At 36.5% G+C, this 15,000-nt stretch overlaps 1 protein-coding gene across 3 annotated transcripts in view; it reads right to left on the reverse strand.

Moving 5' to 3' along the window:
• LOC125029164 (E3 ubiquitin-protein ligase HERC2-like) overlaps positions 1-15,000 on the reverse strand; it is a 50,071-nt gene that overhangs the window by 33,604 nt on the left and 1,467 nt on the right. For 2 of the 3 annotated variants that reach the window (XM_047619008.1, XM_047619006.1), the window contains exons 2-33: positions 12,768-13,004; positions 12,075-12,402; positions 11,619-11,865; positions 11,273-11,411; positions 10,845-10,999; positions 10,416-10,547; positions 10,012-10,182; positions 9,484-9,759; positions 9,056-9,302; positions 8,756-8,916; positions 8,422-8,578; positions 8,038-8,231; positions 7,664-7,858; positions 7,392-7,523; positions 7,064-7,160; positions 6,775-6,885; positions 6,397-6,647; positions 6,007-6,211; positions 5,715-5,870; positions 5,402-5,587; positions 5,098-5,221; positions 4,734-4,890; positions 4,446-4,613; positions 3,892-4,134; positions 3,534-3,714; positions 3,203-3,377; positions 2,563-2,722; positions 1,925-2,297; positions 1,645-1,769; positions 1,225-1,361; positions 609-863; positions 1-94 (exon numbers count right to left, since the gene is read on the reverse strand). The exon at positions 1-94 is cut by the window's left edge and continues 19 nt beyond it. In XM_047619008.1, the coding sequence (XP_047474964.1) occupies positions 1-94; positions 609-863; positions 1,225-1,361; positions 1,645-1,769; positions 1,925-2,297; positions 2,563-2,722; positions 3,203-3,377; positions 3,534-3,714; positions 3,892-4,134; positions 4,446-4,613; positions 4,734-4,890; positions 5,098-5,221; positions 5,402-5,587; positions 5,715-5,870; positions 6,007-6,211; positions 6,397-6,647; positions 6,775-6,885; positions 7,064-7,160; positions 7,392-7,523; positions 7,664-7,858; positions 8,038-8,231; positions 8,422-8,578; positions 8,756-8,916; positions 9,056-9,302; positions 9,484-9,759; positions 10,012-10,182; positions 10,416-10,547; positions 10,845-10,999; positions 11,273-11,411; positions 11,619-11,865; positions 12,075-12,402; positions 12,768-12,990 (5,955 nt within the window). In that variant the 5' untranslated portion in view covers positions 12,991-13,004. The remainder of the gene's footprint in view (positions 95-608; positions 864-1,224; positions 1,362-1,644; positions 1,770-1,924; positions 2,298-2,562; positions 2,723-3,202; positions 3,378-3,533; positions 3,715-3,891; positions 4,135-4,445; positions 4,614-4,733; positions 4,891-5,097; positions 5,222-5,401; positions 5,588-5,714; positions 5,871-6,006; positions 6,212-6,396; positions 6,648-6,774; positions 6,886-7,063; positions 7,161-7,391; positions 7,524-7,663; positions 7,859-8,037; positions 8,232-8,421; positions 8,579-8,755; positions 8,917-9,055; positions 9,303-9,483; positions 9,760-10,011; positions 10,183-10,415; positions 10,548-10,844; positions 11,000-11,272; positions 11,412-11,618; positions 11,866-12,074; positions 12,403-12,767; positions 13,005-15,000) is intronic. The other variant, XM_047619007.1, reaches the window with a different exon arrangement.

Consider the following 15,000-nt stretch of genomic DNA (forward strand, 5'->3'; position numbering starts at 1 on the left):
CTGTATCAGTGCCAAAAGCCCCCCTGATACCAGGAGACTCAGGTCAGCTCCAGTGTGAGCTCTTGTCGTAAGGCACACCAAAGACAGTACGAATCTGTGGAAGAAATAAAATAAAATAAATCAAATTAATGTATTACAAATAGGAAAAACTGCTTTTAAGAATCACAACAGATCTTACTATACTAATGAATAAAATACTCAAAGTATAATAATATGCAACTACTACAAACAAAATAGCAACAATTATACTGTATCTGTTTACTATAAGGATTTTTGAAAGAATGCATACCACCTGAATGTAAAAAGCTATTTAATGGATTAAACAACATGGAAATCCTTTCTTAAGAAAAGAGTAAACAATCCTTTATCATTAGGTTTAAACTTTTCTTACAAAATAAAGAAAACCAAAGCATAAAATTTCATCTGTATCATGAAACACTGTATCAAGGTCTTCTATAATAATTTTCTTACCAAAAAATGGTGTAGAGAAATAAAGGAAAAGAAATCCAATAAGCCCAATAAAAAAGGAAAAAAACTAAATTTATATCAAAGAATATCACAACAGGTAATAACAATACAAATAGCAAGAGAAGGGAAATAACATTTACCTTGATAAGGGCATGGAGGCTAAAATGTTATGATCTCGGCAGCTAAGGTTGGAGTCTTTATAAGTGGGGTTGTCTCGACCCTTCAGCAATCTTCCTGTTGAGTGTGCAGCAACGCAATGCTGCTCTGCCTTCAGCACATGTGCACGAAGCTCACCCACAGTCCATTCCCATACTTGTGCCCAGGCAGCCCTTAAAACTGCTCGTTGATATACAGGAACAAGTGGAATATTCTCCAAACAGTCAGGAAGAACAAGACTGTAAAAAACATCCGATAATTAAAATTCAACTTCAACTCTGATTAAAAAAAATAAAATAAATAAAAAATAAAAAATAATATTATCTCATTATAATGCCAATATTTCTGTAGTCATGAATTACATCATACAAGCAGCAGATCTTTCTCTGTCTCTTATCTATATATATTTATACATCTTTATCTATCTATACATCTATACATCTATAGATAGTTACATAGATATATATATATATATAAATCCATTTATTTATCTAATATTTATCTATCCATCCATCTATAAATCTATCTACCCTATAGTTGAGCAACTATTCTATACACAATCAGAGGTAGCATTAAATGGATATGAAAGAATTAACTCACGTGTTCTTGGGAGCAAATGGAAGCAAACCCAGCCAACCATTAATGAGGGTGAGTCTCACTGAAGGTAGTAGATTATTCTTCTGAACAAGGCCAAGAAACATTTCTATGCCCTGCAAACGAGTCTCGGCTCTTTCCATCTGAAAATTCCAAAAATAATATGACAATGATAGCCTTTTTCAACCTTTTCTACAAAAATGAGGTGACAAATAATCCTTGTAAGAAGCACATACATGAGAATTTCAGTGTAATTAATGATGAATATCTTGAGTTGTGCTGGGATCACTTAACATTTAAACTTATGGGTGAATATAAATATAATGGAAAGAAGAAATGGAAAGAAGAAACTGCAAACATAGTAAATATAAAAACACTATAATCAACAGATATACTTGAGAAAATCTGTAGCAAAGAAATACATACCTGTGAGAAAAATGCTTTACGCATTGCTTCAATATCAATAGTCTCCTCCGAACATACAAATTCAATTATTTTTGTAGAAATTTCAACAACCTTTGCTGTTGATGGAGGAGCTGTTGGGGTCAAGACTGTGGAGGAATCAAAATGGTTGCACCATTACTCTTACAGCATCAATGATCAATCAATCTTATTTCTAGACAAAGTTATTATACCAATTTTCACCCTAACAAAGAGAGATTCTGAAAGCAAGTCCAACTTTTGTCACTGAATGTCTCCTACTTACGTGAAGATGGCCTTGAAGGCGAGTGTGTTGCCCCAGGCGGTGAAGGGGACCGTTTCAGGTTGAGGCTGACAGATGCTTTCTTCCCTTCGATGGGAGGTTTCTTCAATTCAGTTGGCACCTTCTTCTCTTTATCAGTCCCATCTACATCTCCATCTACTTTGATGTTGTTGTCAAGGGTTGGATCCCCTGGTAGCCGGCTAAGATCCAAGGGTTCTGTAAGGTCTTTGCAAAGGTCTTCTCCCTTGTCCAGGTGACCACTTCTGACGTCCAGGTCACAACCATCATTACCGTTGGGTCCAGCCTCACTCATGCTGTGGCTGCTGCTGCTGATGCTGATGTCTTCCACTGATCCTGATGTTCCTTTGGTGTCCTGCTAAAGCATCATGGAAGAAAGTATTGTCACTCTGAAACTCTGAATCTAACAAATGGAATGAATAATACTTTTATTACTTTCTTAATTCCCATCCACAAAATAAAAAGGTGATATCTGAAAATTAACAACAAATCCAACATCACACACTATATGAACCTTAGGAATCTGATAGCTACCTCAGTATTTCCAACTCTGAGTTATAAAATCTTCATAGCACTCAAATCTAGAATCCCTATTGAAAGATTTATTAAGCAATTACTATTACCTGTGGTTCATCCTTCTCCTGACTGGTGGCTGTGGTGTCATTTGAACGCAAACGAAGCAGCTGTGTCGCTTTTCTCCATCTTGAGATTCCTCGTACAGCAAACTTTTCCAGAGCTTCAACATCTCCACAACTAGCAGGACGAACTTCATAGAAAACAAATCTGCAGGTAAACAGTGGTATTTGCTATAATTTTTAACTGATGAAGAGGAATGATGTTGACTAATCTTGTTTTAATTAAGTTTCATTTCAATTTTTCCAACTTCCTGTAATCAGTGAAACTACAAACTGATAATGTTTCTTTGGCCCTCTACTGACAATCTAGGATAATTATATACTGTACTCTACATTGAACCAAAACAATAAAGGGAAGAGCACAAAAATTCCTGATTATCAGTAGAATTGTCTGTTTTTCGGCTTTCTTGTCTACATCATCTTCATTAGGAATCTTACATAACTATATTCAGTACTGTCCTGATAACTGTTGCACAAATTACCCTGTCTATTCCATTTTGTTGCACAAATTACCTTGTCTATGTCATAAGAACAAGCATTGTATCTCCTGTACAAACACCTTCAATTTCTATTAGTAATGCTTATTGCTTTATTGATATGTATTCTTAACCACTTTAACAAACATTACCTGCATCTTTCCATAACAGGAGCACACACTTCTTTATAAGAGCGTGTCAGCTCTTGCCTACGCCTGATCAGAAGCCACTTGGTGTTGTGGACATGACGAATCACTTCTTGTAAACCCCTGGGTAAGTCCAGGGTTGTTTCCCAACCATGGCTGTCCTCAGCACTTAAAGCTAAGCCTGGAAGAATTTGGTATATAAGTGCATGTATGATTCCCTAACTATCTGTCTATAGCATTTATAACAAACAAAGCATCTTTCCCCCAGAAAAATTACACACAAAATGTTCCCAAATGCAAGTACACAATCCCAATCCTATTATAAAATCTGTCTTACCTTGCTCAATCACTTCAATAAGTTGTGCAGTGAGGTGTGTATGTCGTAGAAGGGTGGCAGACACAAGGCGACCAACTTCCTCAATGGGATGATCAAGGGAAAAATTTGTATGCAAGGAATGTCGTCCACTTTGCCGAATCTCTCGATCACAAATTGATAGGAACATTTGAACATATGGATCCTGGAAGTATGGTTTAACTTATTACTATACAGAAGATTACCTTTTCAAGGACGATATAAACTATGGTACTGAAATATTTCAAGTTTATTACCAGTACCATAGCCTCTTCAAGTTTGCTATTTCAACTACAGTAAATCACATCAAGGAATGTGCACATAGCCTACATCCCCAACTCACCTGCGTCTTCCCTTCCATTAGAGCAGACAGGAAATAATCTGCCATGTTCGAGAAATATGTGTCAATTTCAACCTGAGGTCCAGATGTCTGCCCCTGTGGCCTTGACTTCTTGTGTGCCAACGGATCCATTGGCCGAGGAAGTCTGACATCTCCTGGTGTTGTCACAGAGCCTGGAGTTGTGGCCGAAGATCCTGTTCGAGCTTCTCCTTTTTCTTCATCATAGGGGTCAGGTGGCTGGACAGTCTGTGGGAAGGAAATTACATGTCACATCATTCTATGAGTTAGAGCAAAGAACTTCACCTATTATGGCTGTAAGTTAAATGGTCGGTGTTTCCAGCCATCAAAAAATAATTATTCTATGTTATGTAGTTCTGTGTCAAAAATATTAATACCTATTATACAAAAAAATAAATTGAATAACAATATCAACAACATGACACGTAAAAGATGTTCAAAGACTTTTTCAAACTTAACTGTAAACAAGCAATTTGCCTCATAATCAAGAACAAGTGCCATAAAAAAAAAAATGTTTCAAGAAAATATAAACACTTTACCTGACAACCAGCTCGCATGAATTCTGCTGAAATCCATTTCTCGTGATCTAATTCTCGAGGAGTTACAGGCTGGCCACGAGCTTGGCAACTTGCATAAACTCCTATGAGCATTGCAAGAGCCCTTTCAGTGTCTACCAGTGGTGAAGACAGTGTGCTTGCATCAAGTACCTGCATAGAAAAGCAACCATTCACATTTCTTGAAGAAAGCTAATTAGATACCTCTAACCACTTATAGCCAGGCATGCCTACAGGCATTCATCTTCATCAAATAGTATTCATATAACTTACCTGTACCACTTCTTGTTCTGGGTCCATGTAGTTCCCTACAAAATAACTGGCCATCATCTCCTTGGCCCGAGCTGAGTGGTTTGCCATCTCCCACACCTGTGTAGCATCTTGTCCTGCATAATACTGAAGTATGTCACTGCCACATGGGGCAGTCGATCTGGAGACACAAAATGGAATATATCAATATCACTATCCTAAGATAATTATGAACCTTGTAAGAGCACACAGAAGAAACCTCTTTAATTGAAAACTGAAAATTTTAATCTTGAAAGAAAAGGGAGAAAAATTTAAACAGCTAAATTACAAATCTCATCAAGATTACAGTTGTATGATAAGAATTAAATTTTCAAACTGAAAACCATACCTGAAATCTTGGACATCATAAACCTTTCCATTCACCACTATCCATAGTCCACCGTCTTTGTTGTGATTTTCTAGGTCTGCTTTTCGAATAACTGGTACTTCTTCTGTCTGCTTTGATGCATTCACTGAGGAAGGTTATAAAAAGTTACTTTTTCTTCCTAATCAACAATCCAGTATTCAAATCAATCACAGACCTATTCACTTTTCCTTTACTACCTATCAGTTCCACCAAATATCTTTTAGTAAATTTCACAAATACAGCAATAGTGTTTATAAATATTCCAAAAAAGACTTGATTAACTAACCAATAATCCCTGGCCATGCCATGTCTTCTGTGTCCTCCCTGTCAGCACCAGGAGCAAGCTGATTGAACCTATCCAGGGGCTCGAGCAGGCTCAGCAAGGGTGAGATAAGGTCACACAATAGAACCACATTGGGGTTATGGACCGACACCACAAGGAGTGACACAAACAGCTCACTGAGTAACAGGCCTTAAATATAAAAAAAAGAGGAGGGAGTCAGAGAGGGCGAAAAAGAAATCAATATTGCATTATGCATCCCAAACATGTATTTCATAACTATACTTCATGCCACCAAAATCTGTTTCCATAACAAGACCTGTGATATCTCTCTGGAGGATGGTGCAAGTCAGGGCTGTGAGGCGAGTGTTGATGGTGGCCAGGGAGGTGGCAATGGAGAGAGTGTCTGACACATGTCCCACCAGTAATGATAAGTACTTCCTCAACAGCCAACCTGCTCCCTCAAGTTCACTTTCTGCAGTATTGTTTGGTTAATTAGTCTGATTGTATAAAAATAATATAATTGATATTATTTTTTTTCAACAAAAAGAAGATAAAATCATCAGTTACATTACAAGGTACAAACCAGCAAATATTGGGAAAAAAATTACCTTGCATAACATGTCTTGGGCTCATGTTACTTTCCACTGGGAACAAATGACTGACTAACAAGCGCTGAAACCTTAATAACAGCTGAATGGATGGTGACAAATCTCCCTGCACTCCTTCTGCACTCATCATACTGCCACTTCTTTCATTATGTCCATCAATTAACACTGCTGATGAGATCATAGACATGTTGTCTGGAGCTATTGCCTGAAATAATAAAAATAAGGCATGGGTACCTAATCATCACATGAATTGCTTATAGGGGGGTATTTAATGTCAAAAAATCATTAAAAAGGACTTTGCTGGTTGGACAAATGACTCTTTTAAGTTTAAATATACAAGGAAGCTCTGAATCTACTTTTCAAAATGTTTAAAAAACAGGAGAATTATACCTGTAACCGCATCAGTGTTTGTGTTGAAGCATTTCTCAAGAGCTGTCGCACTAGGTGGAGTAGTGGCAATGTAGCAGACTGGTCATCAGACATGGAATTATCAAAGGAACGTCGAGCAGCAGCCCCTTCTCCTCCTCTCACATTCTTTCTTGGGCTAATGTTAGCTCCTCCAACACTGTTGATGCTACTACTTATGGTGGCACTCTGGGTCACTTTATTCTTTTCTGTGCATTCAGCTTCTTGCACTTCAACTGTAAAGGTGAATTACCATGAGGCACACAAAATAGACAAGGAGGTGAACATATCAAAACGACAAGCTTTTTTTAAAAACACAGGACACTAAAAATTTGGTGTTAACTAATATTTGAAGTTGCTTACACTTTATAGCAGCATCAAGGGCCATTTCTAATCCTCCATCTGCCATAAGGCTTGAGACAAGAAGATCTATCATGAATCGACGTCCTGAGCTCATGCTAGATATATCTGAGCCTGTGAAAAATAAAAATACATTTACATATTCACATTTTTTTTCAAGGAGAGTAAACAGACACATATGCTTTGGAAACAAAAGGAGAGTCAGATAACATTATACCATACCACCATGTCAAACCAACAGCATATAAAACAACTATGACATAAAAATTTCAAACTTATTTCCTCCATTTACCTGTACTTGGTAAAAGAGATGACAAAGCTTTAGCTCTTTCTTCTGCTGTTGGTAACAAAATGGACCAGCCTGTCTGAAGAGTAGCTTGTGCAGCTCCCTGTAACAAAATGATAATCAACACTGACAACATGCCTTTCTTACAGGATACAATCTTAATGTAGAGATTAACATATCAAAAATATAATCAATACCGAACTAACAGACTATGCCTATATTTTTTACATTGACAAACTTATTTCACAACAACTGTACTTCACTAACAGACTCTACAACCATGCTTTTAAAGCTGTGAACTCTAATAATAGAAGACTTATTTAATCAAGAATACCTGAATTGTTGGAAGAACTCCAGAGCTACTTGCAAGATTGACAACCCTCTGTTTCAGGCTACTGAGGAGTGAAGACCCAACATGTAGGCCCACACTGTCCACATCTGTGTGATTCTGCACAGCAGCATGTAACTGAGAAAAAAAGACAGGCAAGTAAATACACAATCTACTTGTAAATAATTCCTAGTTTTTTACCTATATCATTTCATCTTTATTCATTTCTCATCTTTTTGTCTATCATTTAATACCTTTTAGCCTTCAAATGCTATTACCTGTAGCCTCAGAAGATTGAGTCCAGCAACTACCATGCACTCCTGCTCTTGTGAAGGAATGTGATCATCTGCCAGGCCTTCTCCTACTCGATCCAGCAGATCATTAAGTTTAGTGAAAGTTTCTTCGCAAACCTCAACAACATAAGGGGTGCGTGTAGAGACGGACCACGACATCTTTGTACTCCAAGCAAAGGTCTGAAAGAGAAAAAAAAAGTAAGTGATAAAAGTAAGAAAATTAATACCATATAAAAAAATAAACCCCTTCACCTACCAAATTCATTTACTTCAAGTTTTACATCATGAAATAATATCAACAAAGAAAAGAAAAGAGAAAAAAGGCAAACACCTAATGCTTCAGCACTAAGGTTACTTACTTGTGATGGACCACAGGCAATGCCAATAATGCTCTTCCCATGCAATGCTGACATCAGTGTTGGTTCTGCCAGAGCAGCATGAGGTGAATCTCCTAATTGTGCTTGATCATTACGGCCCCAAACGTACACCTCCCCATCCTCAGTAAGGACCACACTGTGCATACAGCCTACTGCCACTTCACGGACCTTCTTGCCTGTAACATAAGAAGGATAAATAAATATGGGTACATCATCCTGAATTTGATCATGATTTGTTATCATAAATAGGTATTTATAAGATCCAGAAAATTCAGATTTATGTAACATGTGCTTGAAGTATTGTACAGGGTCCATACACTTAATTGTTCATCCACTGAGTATACAGCATATTACATCAAATCTTACCTGCAAGAGCTTTGACCTGTCTTGGATATCGAATGTGCTCTTCACTGTTATGGCCAAGACGATGATTGTCACCTTTGCCCCACGTGAACAAGGATCCATTTTTGCTTAATGCTAGAGAGAACTGAGCTCCACAAAATACTCTGCATATTTCTTGTCCCTTTAAACAATGAAATGTAGATATAAGAATATTTACTTTTGTAATTCTAAATTCTTGATGTAATATGATTCAATTTTCATTTAACAATACACTAGTAACTAAAAACATTAACTTCTAATACAGTTTGCTTGAATAAGTGGTGGAAAACCAAAAGCAAAGCCTTAATTTTCAACATACCTGTAACTTGTCCACCAGCTTAGGAACTTTTGAACCATCTGAGCCACCACGCCCCAACTTTCCATAGTCTCCATCACCCCAAGAGTACACTAAACCTGAATCTGTCACTGCTATTGTTTGAGCATCTCCACTTCCACAAGCCACATCAAGAACACGCTCTCCTGTGAATCAGTAAACATTCAAATTAAAACCTATGAACTAGTTTATGTCAGTGAGTGTGAATACAATGATATGATCAAATTAAACATTGTTAAAGATAAGTCTGAAAGCAAAGTTCCACAGAATTACAATTTTGCATACCTTTTAATGCTGATACAAGAGTTGGTGTACTATGATCATCAGAAGAGCCATGTCCCAGTCTTCCATAGTTGCCTTGACCCCAAGTGTACAGTTCACCCTCAGCTGTTATAGCAGCACTGTATGTTGAACCACAAGCTATTCCTATCACAGTCTTTCCTTGAAGCTCTTGGATCAAAGTTGGTTCCTCTCTTGAGCTACTGTCTCCATGACCTAAGCGACCACCATCTCCATTTCCCCATGAGTATACCTAGTGATGAAATGAAAAATGAGAATTAACAACATACACTCAATTAATATCAGTTCATCATATGCAGCAGCAAAATAAGTATACTACAAAAAAAAAAAAAAAAATGCAAATAATTTCAAGAAATGCAAATACTAAAAGAATTTCATAGTAGACCATATCTATTCATATAGAAATTCCTCACCTGGCCACTAGCAGTGAGAGCCAAATAGTGTTTTCCATCAGGGTGGGCTGCAATCTTAAGTACTTCATCTTCAGGTTGACCTGGAACTGGCTGAGGACACTGTGTCTCTGAATTATAGTAAAGGCAGTACATTGTTCCCTTTTGTGTAAGGATGAGCAGGCAACGCTCAGCACAAGCAACTGATTTTATTCCTAACTCTGCTAGTGAGTCACAGTAATTTAAGGGTCTTGATGGGCTAGCAACACCTGACCAGGCCAACCAACCCCAACAAAGGACCTGTAAAAAAAAAAAATTAATAGCAATTTTTTACAAATAGTTAGGCTGAACACAATGAGATAAAATTGTTTAAGTTTTCCCTTTATTTACATCACATTTTGATCATATTCCTAAAGCTTCCTGCTTATCATCTCAGAGGCAAATAACTGAAATGTGATATTCCTTATTCTCTTTCAACACATATCACATAGTTTCAGGAAGAGGATTCCCAATCAAACACATTTCTAAATACAATATAAAATGCTAATTTACCTCTTGCCCCTGTGTGGGTCTTCCATGCGGGCTGTGAAGAGGTGGAGTGTGTGGGGTAGCAAGGCGATCCAGGTGACAAAGGAGGATGACTGCAGCTTGTTCCAAGTCCACACTTACTTCCTCATCCTCTGGCAACTCCAGGTATCGCAGAAGACACTCGGTTGGGCTTACCTAGATGCAAGTAAAATTAAATTGCATATCCCTTCATTAACTTCACAAATGCTAATATTAGGATGACATGGTAATGTCTAAGTTGTTTTCTGACACATCTGATTCTGTACTACCTAAGTTGTTTTCTTTCACATCTGATTCTGAACAAATTTTCACAAGTTAATGCTCAAGCATTAAAAAAAAGATTTATCACATGCAAATCAAATTACCAAATCATGACAAAAAATATATACCTCCAATGGTGCATTTTCATCCCACAATGAGGATGAGGATGGCTGTGACTTGAGGAGAGGGATGGAACCAAATCTTTGGAGGACTGGAAGTAGTGGTGCACTTGTGCCATGACTGCTGACACGGTTGTCAACCTGGTTTGGTTGATTTGAGATTGATAAGAAAGACAATAAATGTAAAAATATAACATTTCTGATGTTGAGCTTCTAGTACATTATTAATGAAAATCTGTTTCAGCTCCAATAATAATGACATTTATTTTTGTTATAATCAAACAAACATAAAAATAAATAATTATGAATGGTTAATAATATTTTTAGGGACAACTATGAACTGAAATAACAGGTTCATAAGAAAATGACAAGCCAAATAATTTCAGACATCCCCCCTTTATCATCCTTTTCAACTTTCTGCAGTCTGATGCAACATACCTGATTCCTTCCTGAATCCCACAGCTGGAGAAGAAGAGTGATCACTGTCAACAGGGTGGAGAGAGTTGCACGCTGGAGTGCCAAATGGAGCAGGAGGGAGAGTGCCATGTGCCGATCACCAAGAGGTACACGGGTCATGCTGCTTCCACCAGTTCCTGCATCAAGAAATGCACATAAGCCTACTGTAATACTTAATAAAACACAAACCTTTTTTTTCATATACAAATGAATGTTCTTTCCAAATTCTTCTAATTCAATACTCACAAGCAAAACCTCTAAATGACAAAGGACCTAGTATCTATTCAGTTTAATTTACATCATCAACACATTTTATGTTTTGAATAATCTCTTTTAGTCACGTCACTTAAACCACACAAAAGACCTGCAACCCCCAAACTTCTGATACAGGATGTCTCTCGGACTCTTACCTCCACCCGACACCTGACTCAGAACAACAGAAGTGAGGAATTTCTGTGATCTCTCCACTACATCCAGCCACACAGATGATACAGAAGATTCATCAAACAATGTGGCTTCTGGAAGTGTTTCTAAAGCTTCAAGAGATTCCTGTTGGAAAAAAAGGGATACAAAATTACAAATATCTAAATATGTAAAATTAAGAGTATAATGTAACACAATTTTTTTTTACTCATTATCCAATTCTTAAATTACATAAAATCATAAAACACTAGACCAATCAAAGAATTTCAATTAACTCATTCTGACTTCCACATGCAACAAATAGTGTACAAATTCTTCAAAACTAAATATTACCTGCAACAATTCAGTGCAGAGATCAGCATCCTCGCCTGACCTCCATGCTCGTCTGAGGAATGCAAATGCGAAATTCAGTGCTGCTCTTGACCCAACTCTTGCAAGTCCCAGAGTGGCTCGTTCTGCTCCAGCCCCTCTTCCCACACGACCTTCTCCCCAGACACTCGCAGTAAGGACCTTCTTCTTTCCATTACTTTCCCCGGCTTTTGTTTCTGGTGGTCTGGCTCTTTTCAGTGCAACAAGATATCTAAGAATGGGAAAAAAAATTACAGATTTTTAAAATTTCTTATTGTATAGCTCTATTTAATGGTAACAATTCCATATCAATATCATGAAGAGTATCAAGTATAAAAAAAAGACAATCACATAATATTCATCTTTATCACCAAGAAACTCACCACAAATTGATTTGAAAATTTATCAAAATTCATTGCACACCATCACTAATGCACTCACCTATGTGCCACCATAAACCTCTGCTGGAGACGACTGGCAGAGAGTGTGGTGGACGCAGCCTCTAAACACATGAGTCTCTGCTCCTTTACAAGTACATCTAAACATTTCTTTAGGTCACTGGACTCTGGTTGCGGTCCCCACGTCCAACCATCAAGAAGAGAGGGTGAAGGAGGAATAAAGCTTTCTCCATTCTCAAGTTCCCTTTCTGCCTCTTCACGGTCTAGCTTTTGGCATGGCCCACAGTTGCATCCACTCTGTGGCCCACATATTCCATCACAGCAAGGACAGGTCAAGACCTTCATGCCACAGTAGTAGTGACCACTTTCCCCTGGAGTATTTAATTATATTTTAGACTTACATTACATTGTACAATACACAAAGTTTCAGTAATGCCATTCATAGCTTAAAAACAAGGAATAGATGGTGTAATATCACAAATGGTTCCATTAAAGTCAAAATTACAACATGAATACTAACCCTGCTTGCAAACTATTGTTTCAAGGAAATAAAACTTGATAAAATATAATCAACTGTTTTAAATTATCTGTTTCTGTATAACACCATTTAACATCCTTGTAATGACAAGACAAATGAAAAATTTGAACTACGCACTCAAAATGAGCCAATCAATTATCTTGCAGGATAATCTAAGGAAAAGTAAAGTTAAATCCAAAAACAAAATCTCAAGCATACCTCTTCTGGCAGTGACCCCAACGGAGTTAAGGATGCCCTCAACATGTGGTCCTGCAACCTCCCCATCCTTGACCATCTGATTGTACAGTGATGGCAGGTTGTCTGGTTGCAGCAGGCTCTGCAGATCTGACTTGAGCCACTTTACATCCAAGCGTGGCTGGGGGCGGAGGGTCACTCCACCCATCCCACCCTGCCATAGCAGTGGCTGCCCTACAGCAGTCATTGTGGATTTGTTTTCTGCAAATTGATTAATCCATTAGATTTCATGGCTTTGGTAGGAAAACTTTTGTTATTCCTATTACTGCTATCACTGCTATCATCATGTGTAGTTTTCCAAACAAGGCAAGCTTAGAGTAAATATCATTTTTCACTTTAACAATAACTAATAATCTTATTACTATAATAAATATCAATGTATATACACCTTCCTGCAAGAAAAAAGCAAGAGAAATGACACTTTGTAGGCTGCTCTTATAATCCTTTAAGACATAATATTTTTCATGCAAGTCTTTCTGAAACAAAAGTTTCTTAGCCCTTAATACAAACAATCTTTTAAATTGCATTTATTGATAAAAAAAATATGTCAAACTTTCTTCAAGACTTCTACTTTGGTACACATGAGACTTCAGTTGCAAGTACAAAACAAACATTTCAAATCCTTAATGAGAATAAAGTGATAGAATCAACAAATCATTTATCATTATCATCACCCTTCATCACATAACTGGAACTCTAGAAGGATTATAAGGAGCCACACAAGTGCTAGGTTTAATCACTAATCACAATCTACTCTGATGGACAATCTTTACCATTTCTCATCAGCCCAAATCCAGTGTATACAAGGAACCAGTACACAACAAACAAATCTAAAATTACTACTTGGCCTACATATGATGTTTGAAATGCAAATGTTTATTTTCCTGCTAAAACTGACATCATAATGAATGCAAAGCTTTTACTATCACCAAATGTATATATGTACACTAAGAGAAACATCTTTTAAAATTTAGAAGAATTAGAAGAAAGGATAATTTCTACTTCAAGAAAAAGTTTTATGATTACTATAATCACAAATTCAAAATATACCATAATACAATTATGATTACATGTTTCAAAATATTAATAACAGGGTAATACATAATAGTGATTTCAACTCTTAAATAAAGATATAAACATATAAACACAAATATAATAAAGCAAATAAACACAATCATAATGTTAAAATCATAAAAATAAAAATCTTCACAAATGGATTAGTATATATATCTACTCTTTAAGGAGGCTGATGCCAGAGTCTATCTGATAGACTGTGTAGTATAGCTACCCCTGAATCAAGTAATTATCATATTTCAACCTATATAATTATTATCTCAATTATAATCATAATCCCCATAAGGTCCAGCTTTTCAAGCAGTAAGAATAAATTAATTCTCAGTCAAAACAATCAGATCACATCTTATGAAAAAACATTTGCTGCTCATAGTCTCTATTCCAAATTTAGTTGTTAAAGGTGTTTTGTCTGATGTTACTTATAAAGTGATCAATAAGCACTGAAAAGGCTACAATATCCAATATAATGAAAAGACTACCTACTTTTTAACCCAATGCTGCGGGGAATGGCATTTAAGTATATGCCATGCCCATTTTGAATTTAGTTTAATAATTGACTTTATTATCTTTTCGTTTTGATGGCTTTCTAAGTACTTAGTCACCAATGTGCCAATTACTAGTACTACCTATCTCACCTGTTCACCCTTTTCCTAGATTTTTGGAAATATTTTTTAAGACCTTATAATACTATTAGTAATCTCAACAACACTATAATAATCCTAATATCTATAATAATAATAGCAGCATCAGTATTTACTTCTTTTTTTTAAGTCCCAAAAAAATCAGTAAAATAATAAATTTGTTGAAGTCACAAGGTCTACTAATTGACTCCTTGGTGGCTAAGCACTTGTGGAGTCATCTATGTGTAGAGACATTTCACAAAACAATACTATGGGGAACAATACATTTTCTAAGTAGCATTGGATTAAAATGTTAAATTTTACAAGCCAGCTTTGCATAATAACACTAACATTTGCAAACATATCAAAATATATCATACTACCTCTATTATTAGAGTATTATACTGTGCCTTTGAATCTATTTCATAATAACACTGACACCCAATACATATATTTTTCTGGCTTGGTACCTCCTGAAAGAGTGAAGAACACTGCCTGGAACA

Source organism: Penaeus chinensis, chromosome 9 (genome assembly GCF_019202785.1).
Source record: "Penaeus chinensis breed Huanghai No. 1 chromosome 9, ASM1920278v2, whole genome shotgun sequence".
NCBI lineage: Eukaryota > Metazoa > Arthropoda > Malacostraca > Decapoda > Penaeidae > Penaeus > Penaeus chinensis.